This window comes from Perca flavescens, chromosome 8 (genome assembly GCF_004354835.1).
Source record: "Perca flavescens isolate YP-PL-M2 chromosome 8, PFLA_1.0, whole genome shotgun sequence".
Lineage (NCBI taxonomy): Eukaryota > Metazoa > Chordata > Actinopteri > Perciformes > Percidae > Perca > Perca flavescens.
In genome coordinates this window covers 18,154,447-18,179,141 of record NC_041338.1, presented here as the reverse complement: position 1 = coordinate 18,179,141, position 24,695 = coordinate 18,154,447, and the positions used below count along the sequence as shown (strand labels likewise).

The 24,695-nt window shown below is 40.8% G+C and overlaps 1 protein-coding gene across 4 annotated transcripts in view; it reads left to right on the top strand.

Annotated features, from left to right (window-relative positions):
- tmem117 (transmembrane protein 117) overlaps window positions 1-23,374 on the top strand; it is a 54,181-nt gene extending 30,807 nt beyond the window's left edge. For all 4 annotated transcript variants that reach the window (XM_028585148.1, XM_028585149.1, XM_028585151.1 and 1 more), the window contains 5 exons: window positions 10,148-10,247; window positions 13,317-13,414; window positions 15,403-15,562; window positions 18,550-18,679; window positions 19,930-23,374. In XM_028585148.1, coding sequence (XP_028440949.1) covers window positions 10,148-10,247; window positions 13,317-13,414; window positions 15,403-15,562; window positions 18,550-18,679; window positions 19,930-20,585 — 1,144 coding nt within the window. In that variant the 3' untranslated portion in view covers window positions 20,586-23,374. The remainder of the gene's footprint in view (window positions 1-10,147; window positions 10,248-13,316; window positions 13,415-15,402; window positions 15,563-18,549; window positions 18,680-19,929) is intronic.
- The last annotated feature ends 1,321 nt before the right edge of the window (window positions 23,375-24,695 follow it).

Below are 24,695 nucleotides of genomic sequence, written 5' to 3'. Positions count from 1 at the left end.
TGTCCGTCTAGAGGAAGGAAAACATGCCCTTGAAGCCAGCCAGCCAGACACAAGGTCGCGGCGGGGTGATTTACCAGGTTGTGTGTTTGGGCTATAAAAAACTGTGTGGCAGGCAAGTGTCTATTCCGGTACAAGCTGTCAAGAGGGAGGCCAGGGCTATAATGGGATCTGTCCATACAGTGCTGCTTTTCCATATAAACAACAAGCATCAACTATCCATAAGGTGCAGGCAGATGAAAGCTATTAGCTTGCAGGCAAGGTGTTGTGTTTTTCTATGGCCAGAGGGATGAGTTTGTATAATCAGCCCATCTGTCACTCTGGCCAGCGCCGAGACACCGGCATCCATCTTGTCCGTTCTCTCTGGTTGGCCGAGAAAAAGGAAGCGAGCGGCTGAGCAGAGAGGGGGACAGGTCCGCTGAGACGACGAATGTTGCTTGCTCAGGAAAAAGTTACATTTGCAGTCGCACTGAGTGCATCTGTCACAAAGAGGACTCTTTTTTTTTTTTTTTTTTTTTTTTTTACTGCCTCTGAGAATGTTGAGGAAAGGGGATTGTTTGAGAGCACTGTCAGTGCATTTCTTTGCTGTCAGGAATGTTTCACTAGATGACATTTGGATAATATTTAAAGGAACACGCCGACTTATTGGGAATTTAGCTTATTCACCGTAACCCCCAGAGTTAGACAAGTCCATACATACCCTTCTCATCTCCGTGCGTGCTGTAAGGCTGTCTGACGGCTCCAGCGGCATCAGGCCAGCACAGAACCTGCAGGTGAATGGTTCCAGCAATCCTACTGCTCTGAATAAGTGACAAAATGACGCCAACATGTTCCTATTTACATGTTGTGATTTGTAGAGTCATAACGTGTACAAAAAACAATGTAACATGAGACACAGCCACCTTCTATCCCTAAACAAACCAGGAACTATATTCTTAGGCGGAAGAATATAGTACTTTGGCGGAGTGATATGCTCGCAGCAAGCCTGTCTGAGAATATAGTTCCCGGCTTGTTTACGGTTAGAAGACGGCTGTGTCTCATGTTAGGTTGTTTTGTGTACACGCTGTGACTATACAAATCACAACATGTAAATAGGAACATGTTGGTGTTATTTTGTCACTTTTGTCACAATTTGGAGCAGTAGGATTACTGGAACCATTCACCTGCAGGATCTGTGCTAGGCTAAGCTAATGCTGGAGCCGTCAGACAGCGTTACAGCACGCACGGAGATGAGAAGGGTATGTATCGACTTGTCTTACTCTGGGGGTTACGGTGAATAAGCTAAAGTCCCAATAAGTCGGCGTCTTCCTTTAAGGTAATAATGAGTTACTCAGACATTTTTCTTAGAGACTAATATATAATTTATAATATGATATATCATTTATATACATCTAACATGTGCATGTCACTTGCTCATATTAGCAGCATCACTAATGATACAGATATAAAAAGTAGCAACCATAAAAACCATAAAAGTCTATTAAACTGGCTGACAACACTCACAACTCATCCATTACTATTTCCGTTGTATGTGTGTTGAGCAGCGACATCATTTATTCAGTGTTGTAAGGCTCTCCTCACAAAGACAGATGGTGCTGTTGTAAAGCAAGTGAACCCGCCGCTGCCAAGACACCTGGTCGTTTTCTGTACTTGTCCCAAACCCCTCCCATCCTGTCCCTCTTTCCCGCTTGTTTTCTTTCTGCTCCAGCAGTGTGTCCACTGAGGACCCGGGTCCTGCCAAAAACCATTAGTGTTCACATCTCTGTTCAAGGCCGACATGTAAGAGCAATGTTCACACTCTGCCAGGATGCCCCTCGGAAGACGGTCTCCGCTCTCTCTGTGATAGCATGAATGCAGCAGAGTGAGCAAAGAGGGGGCTGAGAGGATCGGAGTCTGGGGGGGAGTGAGAACTGTTCCAGCCCTGATGATGCAGTGAAACTTAAGTCTTTTGATCTATGTCCAAACCCTATTTGCATCGCCCCCTTCACTACTCCACCAGTCCCTCACCCCGCAGCGAGGCTGTTGTAGTTTTCTCTTTTGCCTCAGCACAAAGGAAAAGTACAATATCCCTTTGTGACTGCAGCTGCCCCTCTGTGGGAGTGAATGGTGTTTTTCCTTTTTCATTTGTACTAAAAGAACAAGCCGCTGTGAGGTATTATAACTGCCAAGGGTTTTTAAAGGGTAGGTATTTTGGCATGGGTTAGCTGGCCTTGACATCTAGCCATGATGGTGCACTGCAGGGGATTCTCTTGTGGTGGCTAGACAGGGCGTCTCACACACACACACACACACACACACACACACACACACACACACACACACACACACACACCAACCACATATTGTTCACGTCTCGCACCTTGCTCAAGTTAGCTGGTACACGTATGTGTATGTGGGAGAGAGTGTGTGTATGAGTTTGTGTGTGGCGAGGTAGGAGGGGCGGGTAGGAGGGGGGGTGGGTGGGTGGGTCTGTCTCCCTGCTGTCTCGCTGACCTGATGCTGTATGCTGCCCATGCCCTTTGCTCATTAATATGCTTTAATTTTCTTTGACCTTTCAGTCGGTCTTGAGCTTGATTTAATTAAAACTAGCGATACATCCACAAGGAAAGAAGATAAACTGCGCCATCAAGACTGTAAACAATCACTGATAAGAGATTGTATATCTTTTTGGATAACAAGGATTTATTCATGTTTAGTCATGTAAAATGACATCAAAGCCATTATCCCTCAGCTCAAAGAGATATATTTTTTGTAATCTTAAACATGTCCAACAGTGCCAATATTTAAACAGCCACTTCTAGGTCAACAGCTATCAACCTGTTACCTGGCTTATATCATATCAGGGGGGGGAATCCCATCCATTGTGGCACCCTGGGAGCTGTAAACCACACTTGATACCAAACCCTCACATCTGGGCTATTTGCATTTTAATGTAACTGTCAGATTAGGAGGGGGCTGTTTGTGTGAAACCAGGGGAGCGTGACCGCCCATGGAGTTTGACGGACTTGTTTTTTCACGCCGCACAATCCCATTCCACCATCTTATGGCGCCATCACCAGCCGAAATCAGCCCCTAATGAGATGGTGTTATTTAATTAAGACGGCCCAATGCGCGGCGTACACATTAATCACGACTAATTTAGAGAAAGGGGGTGGTAAAGTATGTGAAGGTGGAGGGAAGGAGGGAGCGTGTGGGGATCTAATAGGAAGCTAGAGTGGGACAGTAAAGCTGTAAAATGACTATTATACTTATTGTTTTTGTTACCCAGTAAAGGATAGACGAATGGATGTCAGAATAGGGGGGGGAAGTGAACTGAGTAATGGAAGAGTGGAGCACGGGTTGCAGCTGGTGGATATCTTTGATGAGGAGCAGGGATGGATGGATGTGGCATTTGACTACAGTGATACCCTGAGCGGGATTACACCCCATCGTATGAGGGTATTTGTCTTTTGTTTACCATGATCCTTTGTGCTGTGTGCATGCTAGTCCCCCTCGTCTGTCTGTTTGCTTGTCTGGCACTAAGCTGGGGTAATACCATGGACAAGTGGATTTAAAAGGCTGAATAAATAGCATGTTGTGGTATGCAGATGCCTCCTGTTGCATGCACTCACAGATGGGACTTGCTGCTGCCTACAGTACAGCAGCATATAGTATTTCCAACAATGGGTTCTCTAATTCTATTATCTGGCTGTTTCTTAAAGCTGAAATGTATAATAAGCTGTCTCTGTTAGTTTTAGATATAGATTGACATAGAGATAGTCATAGACAGTGTTGGGCAGAAATGTGATTACTATTAGTAGTGTAAGTGTTTGGGATTACAATTTGAAATTCAGCAATCACATTACAGTTACTAATCCCAATAATGCTCAAAGTTACTCAAAGTTAGGATGTCAGGAGTTTGAGGTGTGACCAGACAAATCAGCATTTGGAAAGCTTCTCCAAACACAGTTCAACTGCTGGTTTATATATTTTACAATACTCTCCCACACAAATAGGTTATTGTTGTATTAACAGTTTATAAAAAAAAGAAAAGACAATACCAGATTTATTATTACTGTTTTTTTTTATATACTATTATTTTGATTATTAAAGTAAAAAGACATGGATTATTCAACATATGTTTCTTCTTTATGTGATTTTGGGGCATGTAGGCTGATGAGTTTGGACCTGAAAGATTTGTTGAATGACATATTAGATCTGCAATCATTTTTCAAGCAAAATGACCCTAATTTTCTGGTTCATGCTACTTAATTGTGACATTTGTCCCTTTTCTGTTATGTGATAGAAAATTGAAGATCTTTGACCTTTGGACGGTCATATAAAACAACAAATAGTTAGTTCGGTCTACAACATACCAAAAGTGTAATCAATTAATCAAGAATATAACTTAGATTAATCTATAATTTGTTGAAGAATTCCCGCACACTGTCCATTACGCATGCGTTGTGAAATAAAGTATTTGCATGCGTAATGGACAGTGTACGGGACTTCAACTAGTGTTGCTGATACGCCCTGCCCTAGAAAAGAGGTGTGCAAAAGCGCTTTTGAATCGAGATTAATCTATAATAAAAAACAATTATTTGTTGCAGCCGTAAAAGGATTTTTTTTGTTTTGTTTAAATGAACTGATTTGCTTGTCGTAATAGTTGGGACAACACCAAAACCATGCTAGACATTGACGGAAAAAGCTTTACTATTAAGACATGATATAGAAATCTGTTGCTGTTTGTAAATCACAGTAAATGTCTCGCATTTAAGATTCATTGATCTTTCTTTGCCTTCCACACTCCACACTGCCTCTCATACTTTCACACACCCACACCTACTTTCTAAGCATATCTGCTGCTGTCTTTCACACTCCTACACATGCACATTACGTTGGTATCTCAAAATGACTCATTATGTATTTAATGAGTGTTTAGTGTAGAGCTTTCTCTTTAAAGTCATTTTCTCTTTCCCCAGAATACCTCTGAAACAGACTGTGTGCTATATGAAGCAGTGAAGTTGGTCATTTCCTCTCTGATTATATTATCCTGCTGTTTTCTGGGACAGAGGGGAGGAGTGTCAGTGGCGGCTGCAGCCCAGGTCCTCCATATACTTTACCTCACTGTGACATAAAGAGAAATGTAAAGTATTTATATAGTGCTTTTCTAGTCTTAACGACGACTACTCAAAAGGCTTTTACGTTCACACACTGCGGCCGAGGCTGCCATTTATCATCAGCAACTCGGGGTTCAGTGTCTTGCAAGGACACTTCGACATGGGACTGCAGGGCCAGGGATCGAACCACCAACCTTCCGACTGGCAGGCGACCGCTCTACCACTGAGCCACTGCCACATATTAAACAATAAACATCATAACCTTGACAGCGGTGTGCGTCCACTGGGAATATGCGATACATGTACTGTATTGTATTATAGATGAATGTGTTGGCATTTGTATAGATGGAAGGTGGGGAGGGGTGTTGTTGCATGCATGTGTGAATGTTTGTGTGTAATACCACACAGCCACAGTCAGTCTTGTCATCTCTTCCTTATGTTTCACCATAACCATAATAATTTCTCAGTTCCGTTTTATTTAAAGATCACCATTTTGCATGTTGTGTTGCCTTGTTGCACTAACTGGTTGATATTCTGGGGCCAATTTTTCAATAAAGGCCAAATCATAAAGCATGTCCTGACATTTCTAAATACCACACAGTGCAGAAGTTATTTTTAAGCATACAGTACAACCACAAATAAGTAATGTTGTAGGAGCAATAATTTTTGTTGTTGTCTAAAATGCGCGCGTGCGTGCGTGCGTGCGTGCGTGTGTGCGCGTAAATTTGTTGATTATGGTTGGATTTAGGTGTTCTTTTATAAAATAAATTTTAGGAAAAAAAATAAAAACTTTCTACTTGTCAAACTAAAAATACCATATAAAACGCAATTTAAAACCATCAATACGTTGGTAATCATCTTATTCTTTCTTTTTTAACTGCTACATACCTTAGATTAAGAGAGCACCTGCTCACATGGCAGACTATAGGCCAAACCACAATATGGTGCAAACCCTAATCAGGCTATTTAAATTAAACCTGAAGTAAAAGTAATTTATGACTCTTGTCCATTGGTAACACAAAAGGAAGTCAGGTGCTGTTATCTTAGAGCGTCATATTCCACAGAGGAAGGAGGTCGAGGTCAATGGATGTGTCGACAAACCCTAATCCTAACCAGTTACCTACCATCAGCCATCATTAACATCAACATCAACCAAGTGATTATTATTGTAACCATGACGATGAAGGTCCCCTAACCTTAACTATGTTTCCATAAACACAACCAAGTCATTCTTGTTTTTAAACCAAACCTTAACCATTGCCATTGTCACATCATAAAACAGATTTATATTTTGACATTGATTTGAAAGGCACAGACAAATAATGTTGTCCTGATGGGGTTGTCAGATCGGAAAACGCCATTATGTATCGTTCTAAATTGTCATATTTTGTCGTTTAATTTGAAGGGCTTGTTGGTAATACTAGTGTGCATGTAAATCAATGTAAAGGTACATGTAAATGTACAGTATATGTTTTGGACCTTACTGTCCTAATCCAGATTAAGGGGACTGGAGGGCCTGATACAAGACTGTCCAGGATATTGCCTGATGGTATTCACTTCCGCTCCTGAGCCAGGGGTATGATAAGGACTAAAGAACTTAATCTCCAGCCAGTTTAATACAATACGTGGGCTGATTCTGTGCTGAGAGATTAATTGAGATTGAAATTTTAAGTTGCATTGAGAGATGCTATAGTGATAGTAAAAAGAGTATTGACAGCTTTATGCTCCCTGGTAATTACTAAATCTCAGCATTGTATACTGTAAATACGATCATAGGTACTGTTGTGCACAGGGAGGGGACAGGCAGTGCATTTCGATGTGGAGCCAGCCAAGGTCGCAATTTAATGTTCTGAATGAGTCAATTCAATTCAATTTTATTTATGGTATCAAATTATAAGAGTTATCTCAAGACACTTTTCAGATAGAGTAGGTCTAGACCACACTCACAATTTACAAAGAGTAGTTGTAGTAGTTCATGGCGTAGCAGGGTACAGCAGGGCGTTACAGGGTGTAGCCGGGTGTAGCAGGGCATAGCAGGGTGTAACAGGGCATAGCAGGGTGTAGCAGGGCATAGCAGGGTGTAACAGGGCATAGCAGGGCACGGAGCAGGACCACGGTGACAGCTGCAACCATGATTTAGGTGCCACCCTAATCCAAGGAAAACTGCCGGGCAAAAAAACATAAGGACTCCGGGGAATAAGCTCCCCAGAGCTAAGTTAGTTACAAGTATTTCTGAGACATGGATGCACAGATGGAAAGAGAGAGGAGGAGCTCAGTGTGTCAAAGGAAGTCCCCCGGCAGTCTAAAACTATAACAGCATAATTAAAGGTCCCGTGGCATGAAAATTTCACTTTATGAGGTTTTTGAACATTAATATGCCCCAGCCTGCCTATGGTCCCCCAGTGGCTTGAAATGGCGATAGGTGTAAATCGAGCCCTGGGTATCCTGCTCTGCCTTTGAGAAAATGAAAAGCCCCCCCCCCTCTCTCCTCAATAGCTACACACACAGAAATGGCACATACTAAGGAAAGTTCATTGTGGGACTGGCTCTAGTGGCTATAATTCTGCACCAAGGCTGAATTATAATGAGCATGTGCAGTGTTAGCTAATCAGACAAACAAAAGAGGAGTATCATGATAATACTCTAGCTTTATCAATTAAAATACAATGAGCCACCATTTTTAACCAAGCAATCTCAAAAACATCACAATGACTTGTTAGCACTAAAGATCATTAAAGCAGGATAAAAAAGATTTTTACTTATAGATTTTTTTATTTATTAACAACAGCTAAAATGGCCCTTTTCACTGGTTAATGTCACACAAGGGTAACATCTAAACTCATAACTCTATAACTCCATAACTCCCTGTACCCTCTGTATCACAACATTGTAATTTATTGCATGTGATGGAACAAGACTTTGAAAGGCATTGACATGTCCTTGAATATTTTGTCTGAACAAGTGTGGGGAACCTGATAACATTCCACAGAGGGTCAAAGCTGGCTGAGCTGGCCGTGCTGGCACTGCCACTGGCTCTGTGATTAAACCATGGGAGCCATTTTAGGGCTGATTATTCATGGTGCTACTCTACTGATGTTCCACTACACCGAATTCTCTCATTAGGTCATCCGGCTCTAAAGGCCATTAAATTTTCAGTCAGCATGAATAAGTCAGAGAGTTCTGCCTCTGATCATGCAGTGCGAAGAGTCCCCAAACTCATCATAGGTGCTCTGCAAAAAAAAATAAAATAAAACCCTCTCTTTTCGCACAGGGGTAACATTTGCTCAATTAAATATGTGAGAAGGGCAAGGGTTGGTGGCAGGTTAGTTTTTTTTAGATTTACAGCCTAGCATGTGGTGCCAGACAGCATTTCCAGAAGTATTGATCAGAATTTCGCTGCGGGTAAATGACTCCCAATGGGATCTCTTTGGTAACTGGAGCAGTGCCAAGCCACTGAATGTCTAACTGACTTAATGCAGATAAATCGCCATTTCCAATCAAGGCCATTTTATTTGCAGGCTTGAGCAAGGCAATGCGTCACCTGCGGTACTGCATGTTTTTGTCAATAAAATCCTGTCAAATCTGTTAAATGCATGCTGCATTGACGACATACGATTTTTAAAAGCTTTTCTTCCAGGGAAGAGTATTACTCGCACAATTGCAGTAAACAGGTAGTTGGCATTTTGGGTCACAATTCATAATTCTTCTGTATTGCCTATGAGCACTTGTTATGCTTTTCAGATCTGGACTAACACATAATATGAAAAGGCAGGAGCAGTTAACATTAATTAAAAATGAACACCTATTAAAGCTGCTCATTAGCTAATAGCTCAAAAGGATTAACCCTCCATTGCTTTTCAAATGCTTGTTAGACTTCTCTGACAAGGACTCATTTACAAAGTGAACAGCACTGCAAATAGAACTCTTAATGCTATCAGCTAATTGAGTAAATGAAAATAAACCATCAAGGGGAAAGAGAGGAAATGAACTGTACACCAACAAGCTTGTAGGCAGGTTTTTCCAGAGCCCTCTGCCCAATAGAAAACATTTGTATTGGTGTTTGCAGGCGTCCAGAAAATGACCGGGGGAAAACAAAGACGAATGGAGCCATTGTCTTCAAATACGACCCCTTGAAAGCACAGCCAGAGCCCTATCCATCGCCGTCTATTATATTCATGAGTGTGACCTGTGGAGGGGGTTGAGATGGGGCTTGAGGGGGAGGTGATGGGTGCCCACCTGCTCCACTCAGCCTCTAAGACACTTGCTGCCAGGAGATCAAACAGGCCTCCTTGCTCCCCTCTGTTCTCCTCCTCTCTCCCCGGCACAGGTTCCATATAGGAGGTGACTGACCCACTTTTCCTCCCTCCCCTGTGCTATTACCTAGAGAAAATAGAGTGATGTGGTGTGTGTGAGTGTGTTGGGTGGGTGGGTTTGTGGGGCTGAACAAAAGCTTCTCATCTTCACTTACTGTACAGAGATGAAGGCATAACAAGGACTCCAAAGAAAGCATGTCATTTCTGATCAGATACTATTGCATGTGAGATTGTTTCTCTAATGGTGTGTCTTAACCTAGTCTATGTTTTGGATCTGTGCTGCTGCAGTTGATGTTAACTGAGCTCTCTCATATCTAGTGCATTAATAGGGGGGGTCTCTTTGGGATGACAGTGTTGATTTGAAATCAACTAGACATGGGACAAATTTGCCAAACAAATGGATAATTTGCCAGACACTACAGGACCAAATGTAAGCGGTGATAGTGCATAAATTCCATTGCGCTGGTGTAAATAGTTTACAATCCTCAGGGCTTTATGGAAGGTAGAGCCATCGCTCATTGTTTTCCCAGGATCAGATTGATATTGATTGATTCTGACAGCTAGCATCATGATACTTAGCGGCAGTGAGCATTTTCTTTTTGCCCCTTCACTGACTCTCCCTCTTTTGGGTCTTTTTGTCAGTCTTGTTGCTGCCTTCCATTTTTGCCTCCTTTTACTACCCTCATAACATATACTATTTTTTATGTCCTTTTCACTCTTGGCCTTCTTTCCTCGCAGGCCTCACATGGTGACGGAGTACATGGGCATCAGGAATGAGAGCTTTATGAAGATTGCTGCAGTGGGGACGTGGATGGGAGACTTTGTCACTGCGTGGATGGTGAGATTCCAACTCTTATGTCCTAAACATTAAATAAGTTTGCATTTATGAAAGGAACGATTTAATTTAGAATTTTAGATTATAATTCTACATTATTAAAAACACATTTACATAAAATTATTTTTTTAGCCATGCTAGCAGCATGGTTTGTTGACTTAGTAGATGTTCATGGTCCCCAGATGATGAATCCAAACTATTTTGGTGATCCCCTAGATTATCATCCTGTTCCAACAGGTCAGAATTTACACTGGTTCAACACTTAATTTCATTACAAGATAATTCTTAATTTAATAACCATGGTCAATAACCAAATTCCAGCAAATTCCTGCTAAATTGCTAAACATTAGTACGCTATACCAACATGCTAAACAATTTTTGGTACTGATATGAAAACGACAATTCTTTCCATACCTTACTATGAGAAATATAACCATGTGTTTTATTTAATAGAAAGGCCAAGTTCTAAATGTTAAATGTTGTTTTCAGTAGTTGACAGTGTTTGTCCTGACAAATTTCTTTCTGTACAATAAAGTGGTTTGATACTCACCCCTAGCTAAATGTTAGCATGCTAACTTGCCAAATACTTGCATGCTAACATTCTAAAAGTGTTATGCAAGTAAGTGTTATGTCAGCGTGTTAACATCCAGTAACATTTGTAGTCACAGTAGCTACCAGCTAGCTGTAGGCATGTTAAAATGCCAATGTTAGCACTTAAGCATGCTAATTTTATGTTCACAATTGGTTTTAACATTCAGCTCAAAGCACAGCGGTGGCTGATGAAGTACTGCTTGTGCCGTTTACGTGTAATATTGGATTTACCATAATTACCAGTTTCTGAATTGTAAAAAGTGTTAAAGTAAACATTTAAATCATATTCATGATAATTAAAAAGTTTTAAAAGCTCCAATATATCTGATTTGCTGCATTAAAATGTCGAAGTGCCTGAAAAAGCAAACCATCATGGATGCCTCACATCAGCGAAAGCCTGTTTTTTAAGGTAATGAAACCCAAATTAAATGGATATGATGTTGTATTGTCCACGCACAGAATTTAACCCTCAAAAGCAAGATTGTGGCATCATGCTGACATCTGACGATGCCGAACCAAGTCTGAGAGGATAAATTGAAGATACACTATTAGGGCCAACATATAATGGACACACACTTTTGAATTGGCTAATTTGCAACAATGGCAGTCCTTTGGCATCGTCAGCTCAGGTCAAACAGATTGGTGGCATACAAGAATAGCATTTATTTAAGTTTTCTATTGTTGTGTGTATTAAGCATTACAGACTTGCAGAGCAGCAAATGGAGCTACGTTTAGCTATGTTTTCAGATCAAAATTAATATAATGAGTATATTAGAATCATATAGAAGATACACGGTGTAACCATTCTTCACACAATCCTCTAATTTGTAGGTCAGGTGTATCCTCTCAAAAGGTACACACTTAAAGCCCTCTCTGCCGATCTAGTTTAATCTGCTCCCAAATCCTGAGAGTCACACGTAGTGTGATCTAAGAAGGGTCAAAGGAAACAATGAATCCACAGGGAGGGACGGAGTATGTTGGAGGAGAAAGCTACCTCTGTTCATTTGTCAACATAAAGAGAGGAGGAGAGCTCCACCGGGAGTTGACTACCTGTGGTGGGAGGAGTGGGGCTCTGGCACCGGCATGCACACAGCTGAGACAAGTTGACAAGCTCCCTCACCGGTCACATTAGTATTCTACAGTACATACTGCAGAGAAAGAGAGCGGGTGGAAGGAGAGACAGGAGAGTCGGTGGAGGAGGAGGAAGGTAAGGATTAAGAAACAGAGGTGAAGGGGAAAGGGAAATGTAGAGTCTGGTCAGAAGGGAGACGGGGGAAGCAGCGAGTGAGAAGGTGAATCAGGAAGAGGGAGGTGTGTGTTTGTGTGTGTGTGTGTGTGTGTGTGTGTGTGCGTGTGTGTGTGTGTGTGTGTGTGTGTGTGCGTGTGTGTGCGCGCGTGCGTGCGCGTGCACATGTGTGTGTGTTTGTGTGTGTGTGTGTGTGAGAGAGATAAAGACAAAGTTGTGCCAAGGCAATGTGCTGATTCCAGAAATTACTCACAAGGTTTTTTACATTCAATTAATTCAACAAGACAAGATGACCTCTGTGTCTCCTCCTCCTTGCATATTTACAGTTTGTCTTCACTAGAAGAGCGAACAGGAAGTGTCTGTGTTCGCAATGCTGTTTGAAACATCTCATACGTTGCCTGATTCAAATGCTTTTTTTCAACAAGATCTACAGTATCTGCAGTGAGGGGCTTTATTGACGTACTGACCTTGCCCCTGCAGTGGCTACACACAAAGAATATAGTGGCAATGTTCATACTTGTGTGTAAAATGCTCTCTGATACAACTCTGTATTCTTGTAAGAAAATCTACTATTTATTTAGACTTTGAGATTGACAACAACATTATCACCAACTGATATAGGCAGTGGAAAGACAGACATAACCACAACATTAATAATTAAACAAGTCCATATTTATTGAATGTAATCACAGACTCATTAGCGCTTAATCACAGATTAATATCAATTATTCAATATTTGACTATAAACAGCCATATTGTCACATTTTTGTTTGTTTATAACATGTCTCATCTAGAATTGTTTTTTGTATATGTACGAAAGTCTATGCACACTAAAACATATGATATCCTACGAAATTAGGAGACCTCAGGCTGGTCACGTGACGCAGGCGGGAAAATAGGTGACTTTGAGCCGGGTAAAAAGCGTTGTTTCGGTTAAATTTAGTCCACAAAGTATGACCGTTTTGCCGCAACTAAAGTTAAGTTAAGGCACCAAAACGACCAGTTAGGATTAGGAAAAAGATCTTGGTTTGAATTAAAACACTCCTAAGGAACACCCATTTCCTGGGTGAAAGACTTGTGAACTCACTCTCTGAAAGTCTTGTATATTAACGCCCAGCCATCCAGCCAGGTTATCTGTTTTCCCTGTTTTCAGTCTTTATGGTATACTAAACTAAACTGTCTTAACCTCCTCAACATCCAATCTTCATAAGTAATTGTATATATCCTTTCTGCAGGTGACTGATATGATGCTCCAGGATCAGCACTACCCAGACTGGGGCAAAACAGCCAGAAGGTTCTGGAAACAGGGCAACAACAGGATTGTTCTCTTCTGGTATATTGTCTTCTTACGTTTGAGATAAACTGTCTGTTAGGCTGTGTGTATCTCGGTCTGCATGCACATGCTCATAACAATTTCTCAACCTACTGGCTTACTAAAATGCATTATATATTCCTACAAGTCTCTGTAGATGTGTGTGTGGATGCATATGTGTGTGTTTTGTGGTCTCCATAGCACGTTGCAGGGTTACACACAGTCAATAGCCGTGTTAATCTTACCTCACTCAGTGTCAGCACCTTTAATTAGAAGAACAGGGTGAAAATCAATGGACACAGCAAACCATAGCCCTGCCTTCTACTTCTTGTACCGCAAGCTGTGACCCTTAAATAACTGCTAAACAAATGCTGCAGTGCAAACCATGTCTGATATGTCCATTACTAGACAGCCAAGTAGAAGCGTTCCCTGTTTAGATGTATTACACCACTGCACGGTCCCAGCGGTGTTCATTCACCAAAGTGGCTCAGTGCTGTCAGTCAAATACGACATGCGAGCGCCTCTCCAGTGGTTCATTTTAGGGTCAGAGGGAGAAGTGAAGGACGTTAAGAAGACGATACGGTTGAAACAGTTTGACATCTGTTTGATATGTACACAGAGAGGTCAGGATATAGACATCTCCCACTTTAAACACAGTTTGGCTGAGGTTGGCTTTAACATTTCCTTTTGCAGAATTGATTCACCTGCGATTAGAATGCAAGCAGACAAATTGTTCTCTGACTTTTTCTGTGGCCCTTCATTTTATTGGCAGATGCCCCGACTCGCACTGTTACAATCAATGCCGGATTTGACGAGCTTTCGTTTGAAATTCATAGCTTAAAATATGATTGATAAATGCGTTGCTGGAGATATATTGTCAATATGCGCTGAAGGGCTGTGGCAAATTGTAAAGGACAGTACCAAAAATCAGGCATGCTGAGTAAAAAGACTTCCTCTGTGCAATAATAAAACCCCTAAAAATGCAACTCCCTAACAGTTGAAATGGGATATGAGCTGGCATTCACTATCTGCAATGCAGCCAGCCGATGTGTTGTGGGAGAATGCACACAACAGCACAGCAATCACTGGGTGACGTTGAGACACAATGCATAGTGGAGAATAGTACTAGCCTTTCTCATTTTGCCTCTTTCACATGGCTGAGACATTTTCCAGTAAACTTCGAATGCAGAATTATAGCAATGTGACATTTAGAGTGTGTAAAAGATCACAGAAGAAAACACAGAAATCACTGTATGAAAGTAAATTAAATGTTTTGGCTTATGTTAAATATGGAAATACATGGAAATATGTATGCAGCAGGGTTTCGAATTGCATTGTCTCTGCATCCACAAACAGACAAACAGACACAGTTTTCCTCTCTGCACATTCATCTTCCTGGAAGCTTTATCTGCTGCCATTTTTCAAATCCAGGTAAAATTGTTGTTCAATACATTATTTAGTCCATGAAAAGAGAAACTGAATTTATCTGATTTATCTTTTCTTGCAGGTGAGGAAGTGGAGCTGTTTGTTTTCCAAGATATACACTATAAACTCTCATCTAGTTTGAAATTTAAAAATTGTACTTTTTCATGTGCGTCATTCATTTATTCCCTTCCTCTCCCTTGCTCTTGTCTCCTTCACTTGCCTCTCTTCTCTTTCTCTCTTCTCTTTCTTTTTCCTTTCCTTTCTTCCTTCCTTCCTCCACTCTCCTTTCCTCTCATCTCAGAGCCTCTCCTTCCTCTTCCTTCTTTCCTTCTTTTTTGTTCCCTACTTCCTCTTATTTCTTCCTTTTCCTCCTCTCCTTACCCTCTTCTCTTTTCTCCTCTCCTATTCTTCCTTTATTCAACTCTCCTTTCTTTTCCTTCTTTCCTTTCCTTTTCCTTTTTTCTCCTTCCTTTTCCTTCTTTTCCTTCCTCTACTCTCCTCTCATTTATTACCTCCTTACTTTTCCCTCTCCCCTCCTTCCTAATTCCTCTCCTCTCATCTCCTCTCCTCTCTTCTCTCTGCAGGACAGTGCTCATCTCTCTGACGTCGGTGGTCGTTCTGATCATCAGTACCGATTGGATCAGCTGGGACAACCTGAACCGAGGCTTCCTGCCCAGCGACGAGGTCTCCAGAGCCTTCCTGGCCTCCTTCATCTTGGTCTTCGACCTTCTCATTGTCATGCAGGTAGGCCGCTCCCCTGTGGCCAATTAAAAAAAGGGAGCTGGGACGTATCTTGGCTTACTCCGCTACCCATCATGCCAGTCCCCCGCCCCCCTCCCTCCCTCCCTCCCTCCCTCCACTCCTATTCATCAATGGGGCACTGTGGCACAGAGCAGCGACAGGGGTGTTTGATCACTCTCAGTTGGCATGGACACAAACGCATGCACAAACACACACACACACACATATACACCAACAAATATTTAGATATACAAACTGTTTACTCCTTTACATCTCCTCTATCCCTCTTTCCCAGACCTCAGCCATGAACTCACCCTTTCCCCCCCTACTCCCCCGTGAGCCAAGTTTATTTTCTTTAATGATGACTCAGAAGATTGGAGTATTTCTCACTTTCTCTTTCCCCCCTCTTTTTTTCCCACCCGATGTCCTCCCTCCCACAGGAGAGTGTACATCAATAAAGCCTGTGTCAGTGACTCATAAATATGCAAATGTGTTTGTCTGGGCATAACTGTGTATTGAGGAGAAAGAGAGTGGGAGAAGACGTTTTCTTTGTTTTTCTTTACACCGCTAGCCAGGAGCCAGAACCACAGGCCAGTCATCTATGGGGTTTGACTACGGGCCTAATTCAACACGGCTCTTCCAAATGCTTAATGAACATATTTCACAAGTCCTTATTGGTGGGTATTTGAGGACACAAGACTAATATTTGGAATCGTCCGTAATATATGATTCCATTCTGTTGATTATGCTAATTACTAAGAGCCTGCAATTGCATGGGAGAACATCTTCTAGTGTAACAAATACACCACTCTGCAGAAACCTGGCAAGGACACCACTATAATTCCCATGGTAATATGTATTAGAACAACTGCACCACTAAAAGTGATTTCTCGACTTATTTATTGAAACAATTCATTCATTTAAGGAGGGCTTCTGGCTGCTCTGGCCAGTAATTACTTCACACTGTGGTGTTTTTCTCATTTATTTAGCCTATTATTGTGATTATGCAGATATATAGAAACAGCTCAGCCCACAGTGGTATGCAAGCATGTTCTCACAAAGATGTTGGCGTCTTGCTGAGGCCAGCTTTCTCAGCTTTCTAAAAACAAAACACAGCTCTGATTTGACATGAAGGGCACACTTCCTATTTTGACATCTCGGTTTGACCCACAGGGAGGGTCTGGTCCCTGCGACTCTCTCCTCCCTGTGACTCCCTCTCCGCCTTACTTGGAGGAGGTATATCACTCGCTACTCGCATGGATTTGTTTACGACAGGCCCTTCTCATCTTCTGCACAGTGTACAGCAAGCACATTTATTACAGTTATTTATGAGTTGAGCTAGCCTGCGCTGTTACACGGCCAAAGCACTGGCGGTCGTCGCTACGTTCCACCAGTCAATACAAATTCATCCGCCACAGCCCTCCCTACAGCTTCTTTCGCCTCCATCCTGGAGCACAAGGTGCCATAGTTAATCCTTCACCTCCATGAGAAAAGATGGGTGGTGGTGTTCTCAAACTAATTAATACCCCAATTAATGACCCGGATTTGCCTCCAAGCTGGGTTTTTTTCATAGTTTTCAGATTTCTATGTCCTTTGTGTATATGCATACACACATTTACATATGCTGATGATATGCCGATACACACTACCAGTTTACTCTTCCTCTATATGTCTTTGAGACTCATTATTTTGTGGGAGGGGAGGTACATGGCTTAAATGCCATGCCTGTTAGTGCTATAGCAACAGATACTGCAGATATGGAAGAGGAGTGGAGGACTTAATTAATATCCAGGGGGCCATCACCAAGCTGTTATGCTGTTCTTAGATATTGGCATGGGAGACTCTGGATCACATGAGGATACAGGAAATGTAGACTTGTGGTAATATAATACAGCAAGACGCTCTGTGCAAATAACTGGAAAAAATGGAAAATGTAGCTAATATAAAAATGAAAAAATGACTTGTGCTTTGTTTTTGTTTCTTTAAAAGGTAATTTGTGAGATGATTAAGTCAGCTCATTAGAAAGAACATTTAAATGTTCAGCCTCTGTGTGACTTTCATTAGTTTCATCTGTGTTTGCCATTTTAAATACACACTTTCATAACGCATAAGTAGCTAGTAACAAAATACAGTTACAGTAGGGATTCTTTTTGACTACATACAAATATATTTGTATTGCACTTCTAACGGTAACAATGTATTCACTATAAAATAAAGCAATTATGGTATTAATGTACAATAATAAAAGACATCTGATGTTATAAAGTCAAATACAGGCCAAATACTGTAAAGTACAATTTTTTTGATTTTTCAGATAAACTGAAGGGGTTTACTGTTCCTTTATGAGTTGATAAAATGATTCTACCTTATAAGCTAAGTAAACCATTTAAAATGTTATTGGATTCACTGACAAGTCACAAAGGTGATGACAGTTGTGTTTTCTTAGCCCATTTAAAGTTGGCATTTTGGAGATTCATGGTTTTGGAAAGATCCGCTCTAAATTTTTTGCCACCCATAAAAATATATTTCTTTTATTGGATTGATTAATTTATTTTGCATCCCATCAAGAGTAGCGACTGCTTCTGGTCACCAAATATAACCACATACTAGCAAAAAGAGCTAAGTGACACCACAGGGCATGGGCTGCTTCTAAATGTCAGTTTGGGGTGCCTGTTGATGTGTTTTGACATGTTGAAAGCCCAGTGCACATTAGTACACTCCACACGCCTGTAAACACATAGTGTAGTCTTCAGTCTACAGCAGCTGGCACCATGTTTGACCTCCAGTTAGTGCATGAAGAGACTCCACAGAGACTTAATATCAGCTAATATGAGAAAGTTCAGTGTTCCTCACCCAATAAAGCATGATACATGGCTGACATTTGTCATGTCAATGTGGTTAGTTAAATGTGTTTTGGCAGCTGAGGCATTATTATCTTGCCAACATTATCACAGTGGCAAGATACATGTACGTGTGTGTGTTTGTTTCAGGACTGGGAGTTCCCTCAATTCATGGGTGACCTGGATATGAATCTACCAGGAATGTCAACAACGCATGTGAAGGTCAAGCTTCCTGTCTGCAAGAGTATCTTTAAAGAGGAGTACCACATTCATATCACAGGTACAAGCAGACACATGCACGGTGCTGCATACAAAGAACAGTACCTCTACCTTTACTAAATAGTTCTTTACAGATTCAAATTAAAGCCCATATTCATTAACTGATTAAATAGCAAAAAATAAAGCAAAAATGTCCACAAGGGAGACATACTTATAGTTTATAGTTTGGCCTACTTCTGCATTGTGTTATGCATACCAAACATGATTTCCCTGCTCTAGTTTTGCATTTTCCTGCATGTAGGAAAACAGTTTGATGGCTAAACCACAGCAACAATTTATAATACATGTGTAGCTGATGTGGCACACAGGTGGCTCCACCGCTGCAACTGTGTTTCTCGTGTTCCTCCCTGCCGTGTGCCGAGACGCATCTCTCCTCATCTTTCACGTCTCTGTCTTAATGTTCTCGGCAAGCGTGTGTATTTCCCATTTGAAACCGTCCTCCCGGTTTCTCCGTTTTGTTCCGTTGAGTGCACACGCTGACTCACAACCATAAAGAGAAGGCAAAACCAATGTTCCTGTGCTAAATGTTAAGCTGTTCAAACGCTCAGTGATTCGCGAAAGGTTGTTAACCCTAATGCGTTGCATATCCATTAAGCATTATGGAAATGGCTCCGGCTCAACGTGATTGGTTTAACTAAAAGCTTATTAACAGCATATCACGGGGAGAGAAAGGGAGAGGTGTCCCGTATACCCGGGGAGACATCTGCCTGCTATCAGTCAACCTGGGGGAGATGGCTGTCTCGTGGTAATGTAGTGATCTCGTTAGAAGATACTGTTGAGGAAGTAGCACCTACAAATGGATCTGTCTCAATGCATGAGAGATATGCAAAAGGAGTGGGATTCCTGATAAATGAAGGTGACAGCGTATCTATCTGTCTGACTCTGCCCTTTAAATCTTGTTTGGAGTAGGACACTGTACATCAATCTGTTAAATTATCTGTACAGAGTTTGCATGTTTATTCCTTGAGTTACACTTTACTTAAAGGTATCTACATAAGAGTGACATGACACTATCATTAACGTGTAATAAACATTATAAACAAGTCTTAAACGTTTATGACATAACGCTTATTTTAGTGTCATTCGGTTTTTGTCATGACAAGTTAGGGTTAGGGTCAGGGTCAGGGTTCATGTGTCATGACAGTGTCACGTCACTCTTATGTAGTTACCTTCAAGTAAAGTGTTACCATTCCTTGCTTATCTGGCAAAAGATAGTTTGTAATCTAACCGAAGTCCCGTGTCTTGTTACAGGTAAGTGGTTCAACTACGGTATCATCTTCCTCGTGCTGATATTGGACCTGAACATGTGGAAGAACCAGATCTTCTACAAGCCCTACGAGTACGGTCAGTATGTTGGGCCTGGTGAGAAGATCTTCACAGTGGAGGAGCCAGAAACACTCAGCTTCTTCAACCACAGCACACTCACCTACAAGTGGCGCTCCACCAACATCAATCCCGACAGCAACTTAACCTACGTGGAGCGGGACATGTTCCTCCACAGCCGCTACACCGGAGCCAGCCTGGACATCAAGTGCCTGGCCTTCATCCCAAGCCTGGCGGCATTCGTCCTCTTCGGATTCTTCATTTGGTTTTTTGGGCGATTTCAGGAGAGCGAGACCTTCACGGAAAACCAGGACAAGACGTATGAGAGGATAAAGAGAAAGTCGCCGTCGGAGTACAGCAAGGAGATGGGAGTGACGCCAGAGGAGGTGCACATGACCATGAGTGACGGTCTGAAACGAACGGGAATGCCCATGCTTCTCTCGGTGGACGGGCCACACTTTGGAGCAACGTCCTCTACGAACTCGACGATTTCTATGGAAACCCAAGAGACCCATCCGAGCATTGTGATTGACAGCGCTGAGGAACCAGCAGTCTCTTTTGATGTCCACAAGCTCTCTCCATAACGGTATGAACTCATGAAACATTGAACTATATAACTGCGGACTGGTTAAAAATGAGCGCTCCAAAATTCAATCAACGTTTTTCGTCGGATAACGCCAAGCTGCAACAGAAGTTGACCCATACATGAGACTCAGGAGAAGGACAAAGCTATGCTACATAATCACCAAAGCCAGTCCTGATGGCTGTTGCAGTTGCATTTGTTTGAATATATTTTTGTAAAACTATCTTTTTAAAAGCCTCTAAAACGGCACCAATTCTGATAACAAACCCATCTTTTAGAACAGAATGCAAACTTTTAATTCACTTGGTGCTCGCTCGGATTTTGCATTTTCATAATTCAATTTTGTCACGGGAAACTATTTTGGTGCCTATATCAGAGGAGTATTTCTACAGTCGTGAAACTGCAGTCAGGTGGATTTTATTGTATCACACCAGTGTTGCAGCTACACTAGTGCCTTTATATTTCATATCTTCAGATACAGACAACAAACATATTCAGTCCATACAGGCAACAAAACGTAAGATGTCCTAGTTACGGTCTGCTTTATTAATGTCTTATATATGCTTTCATATACAGACACTTGTTACCTCATTAGATCCTAAGACTTTATCTTTTTTTTTTTTTTTTTTCATGTGAGGTCACTCTTACTCTCACTTCTTGTTGAAATTACATAATTATGAACATCAATGTACTTTGAAGACCTATTCATACCCTTCACTTGATATTAGTTGCAGAGATAATAAATGCAATCAGCTAAGTCAAATTCAAATATCCAACCAACTAGCCACCTCATGATTGCTTATGTTGCTGCTGCAGCTGGACTGAATACCAAAAGAGTCCGAAAGGTGGTTTTGCCCTTGGCATAAACATGTCATTGAAGTGCAGGGGAGGCTTCTGCTCCAAAGCTCAGGGCTTCTTTATGTCTAGATAAACCTTCAAAGTTTTAGGAGCAGCCTGGTAAATACATGGAAATGTATTTATTGATTTATTTATTTATTTAACACATTATCCAAGTGTAAAAAACAAACGAATCCCTGACATTTAACTGCAATTGAAACCTCCAGTAAGTATCTTTACACTGGCTTTGAAAGTGTCCACTGCCTTTTTAAATATGTTCCTTTGCTACGAAGTCTCTTTAAAATACATACTGTATATATTTGGTGTTTGTGGTCCAAAACAGTATGCCCTTCAGTTGTTTTCTGTAAAGTACAAATACTAACTCAATTATTACAACATTACTAAGGCACATTTCAGTAAGTACTTTGCATCTAAATGTGACCAAAGATACCAAATAATCAGTATTGAACAAATAGTGCTGCATAAGATGATATGCTAATTCAAAAGATCTATTCATGATAGACAGAGTGGAATGATAGTATGTGTTCTTGCATCACTCTGCATTATAATGCACTGTAATGTGCTATACTGTCCTGGAAAAATTATTTTCCAAAAAGAGGGAACTATCAAATCCAGATCCTTTGCTCCCTAATAACCCAATCGTGATCGTGAGTTTTGTTCAACATTATTATAAGTAATGTAGCCCAGGGTTTTGCAGTATTAAATTATAATCAATTAATAAATTGCAAGCATTTATATATTTATATAGTAAAGTACAAAAATGATTAAAATATCATAAAATTTGCCAATTATTGATTCCAGTCTTTAAATGATAAATTAAAATATGTAGTCACAAAATGTATTTATTAATTTGTCAAAAAATGAAATTGTATTCCATTTACTTGTGTGTCTGCCTATCATTGTGCATCTCACAATTCATGTGTCTGCTGCTTTAACATTTACAGTTTTCATTTCAGAATTGCTTGAATTTAAAGACATCTCTCTATATCTTTAGGATGTGTAAACGCATCTTAAAGTGGAATCTAATCCAGACAGAGATCTGATTGGCCAGCTGCTACAGTACGTATTGGCCAATCAGAGCTTCTGCTGCTGCTCTGAGGGGTTGGGTTTCATTCTTATATGTCTTAGTCAAATAGTTTATTCATACACCATTTCAATTAACCTCTAATTAATTGATTTAATAATCAATTCATAATGGTTTTTATGTATTAATTGATTATATATAACACTGTTAAACTTAATAATTATTCCAGTGGCGCACTCCAGGCTCCTTAAAGGAATGCCGTGTTTGTGTGTGTGTGTGTGTGTGTGTGTGTGTGTGTGTGTGTGTGTGTGTGTGTGTGTGTGTGTGTGTGTGTGTGTGCGCACGTGTGTGTGTGCGTGCGTGCGCGCGCATGTTTGTGTACAGTACATTGTGGAGTCAGAGGTGTCTATTTGTGTCAATAAATTGTGTCAGTTTTATACTTAATAGTGCATGTTGTGTGTGAATGTGTGTTTATGTGCTTGTGTGCTCTGGAGGCTTGTGAAGTGCGTAAGTGTTTGCTACACTTGTTTTTGACAAAGGCCATTCTGTGAAGAGGTCAATTAATTTTGCATAATTGGTTTGCAGCTCTTGGTTTTGTAATGATCCTTTTCTACATTACAGCTCTATAAGGACAGTAGATGTTAGTGTCTCACCAAAGGGCAGAACCTCTCTGGACTTGAAGGGGTCTAATCTGTATTGTGTTTAATGTGGAGTGAAAGTGAAGGTTTCCTCTTTGTTATTACATTTTTTCATTGTATTGTGTTGCAAAACTGACACTTCCTTCAGTTCCTGTGTGTTTGTGCTTTTTTTCTTAATGCAGAGGAAATCTCCTTTCGGTGTTTGCTCAGTGTACTGTACGTCTGTTGAACCTTGTGTTACCAATAAATTAATACCTTTGTTATCTACTCCAATTTCTCTTGACCAATTTGTGAGATTCATTATTGAATTATTGAAACGTAACACTTGTAAACCTTATTTTTTTAACAAGATTTACAAATGTTACATGTTTCTATATGCTTGGGAATTTGTTGCCAAGCAACAGCACAGTTCAAGCTTCTTGCAGCTGCTGACCCAATTAATATGGGCGATATGAGAAATAATGATACTATCTTCACAAGGACACTTGAATATGTAGCCTGCGTACACATGACAATGGGCTCAGATTAGTACGAGCCCTGCTCTGGACCTGTCCTCGGTTTGATTTATGCCAGTGAGAAACAATATGAATTTGTTATGTGTTTTGTTCCACAGCAGGATTTACTTACAACACATGTATACGTGTAAATGAGTTATAGATTGGGTTGAAAATATCTGAGGGAGGAAAAGTGAACAGAATTGGAGGCAGTAGTTATCATACCTCTTCAAGTGCTTGTAATATCTGAGGAGTCCTGGGATGATTAATATAAAATAAGGAAAAGGTGTGGCTCTTGGGATAGAGAAGTCTATTAAATAGATTGCCATGAAACTTTGTAGATATTCACATTCCCTAAAGGATGACTCAAAGTGTTGTTGATCCCCTGACTTTTTTGTCTGAGGAAAAAAATGAAAGAGTTGCAGCAGTCCACAAACTTTTACGTGGCAAAACTGAGCTCTTTAATTTTTTTTTATAAATTAGCTTTTCTTGCTAATTTCAAGGTTGATGTATTGTCATTGTACAATACAGGGTCATACAATGCAGCTGTAGTCCCTTTATGCTACACTAAAAACAAACTACTACAGCTAAACCAAAAACAGTAGTGCATTCCCATGCTTGGGTGACCCAGGCCCACCCATCCCTACGCTAGCGAGCCTCAGTTGTACATTATATTGAGTGCTAATTAGCAAGGGTTAGCTTGCTAAAGTTCTAAACCTAAATGTATACATGGAATACATGGAAAACATTATAGCTGCTATGCTTGCTAAGCATGTTAGCACTGTCATTGTGAGAACATTAACATGCTGTAGTTAGCATTTAACTCAAAGCACAGGTGTGCCTAGCCTCATAGTGTCGCTATGCATGGCTGTAGAGTTTTGCTTCTTGTGAAAAAATGGACAGATTTACCATTGTAGGCCTCTAACAATTAGTCAAATAAAACAAGCTGACATTAGAAGAGAAAATTACTTTTTGGTAAAAATTCTCAGACTTTATACTGTAGCTACTGTATGTAAGACATGTTTGTACATGACAATGGGCTAGGAGTAGATATTACTTTCTTTTTTAAGGGTTGACCAGTGGTTAGAGGGAGTGAG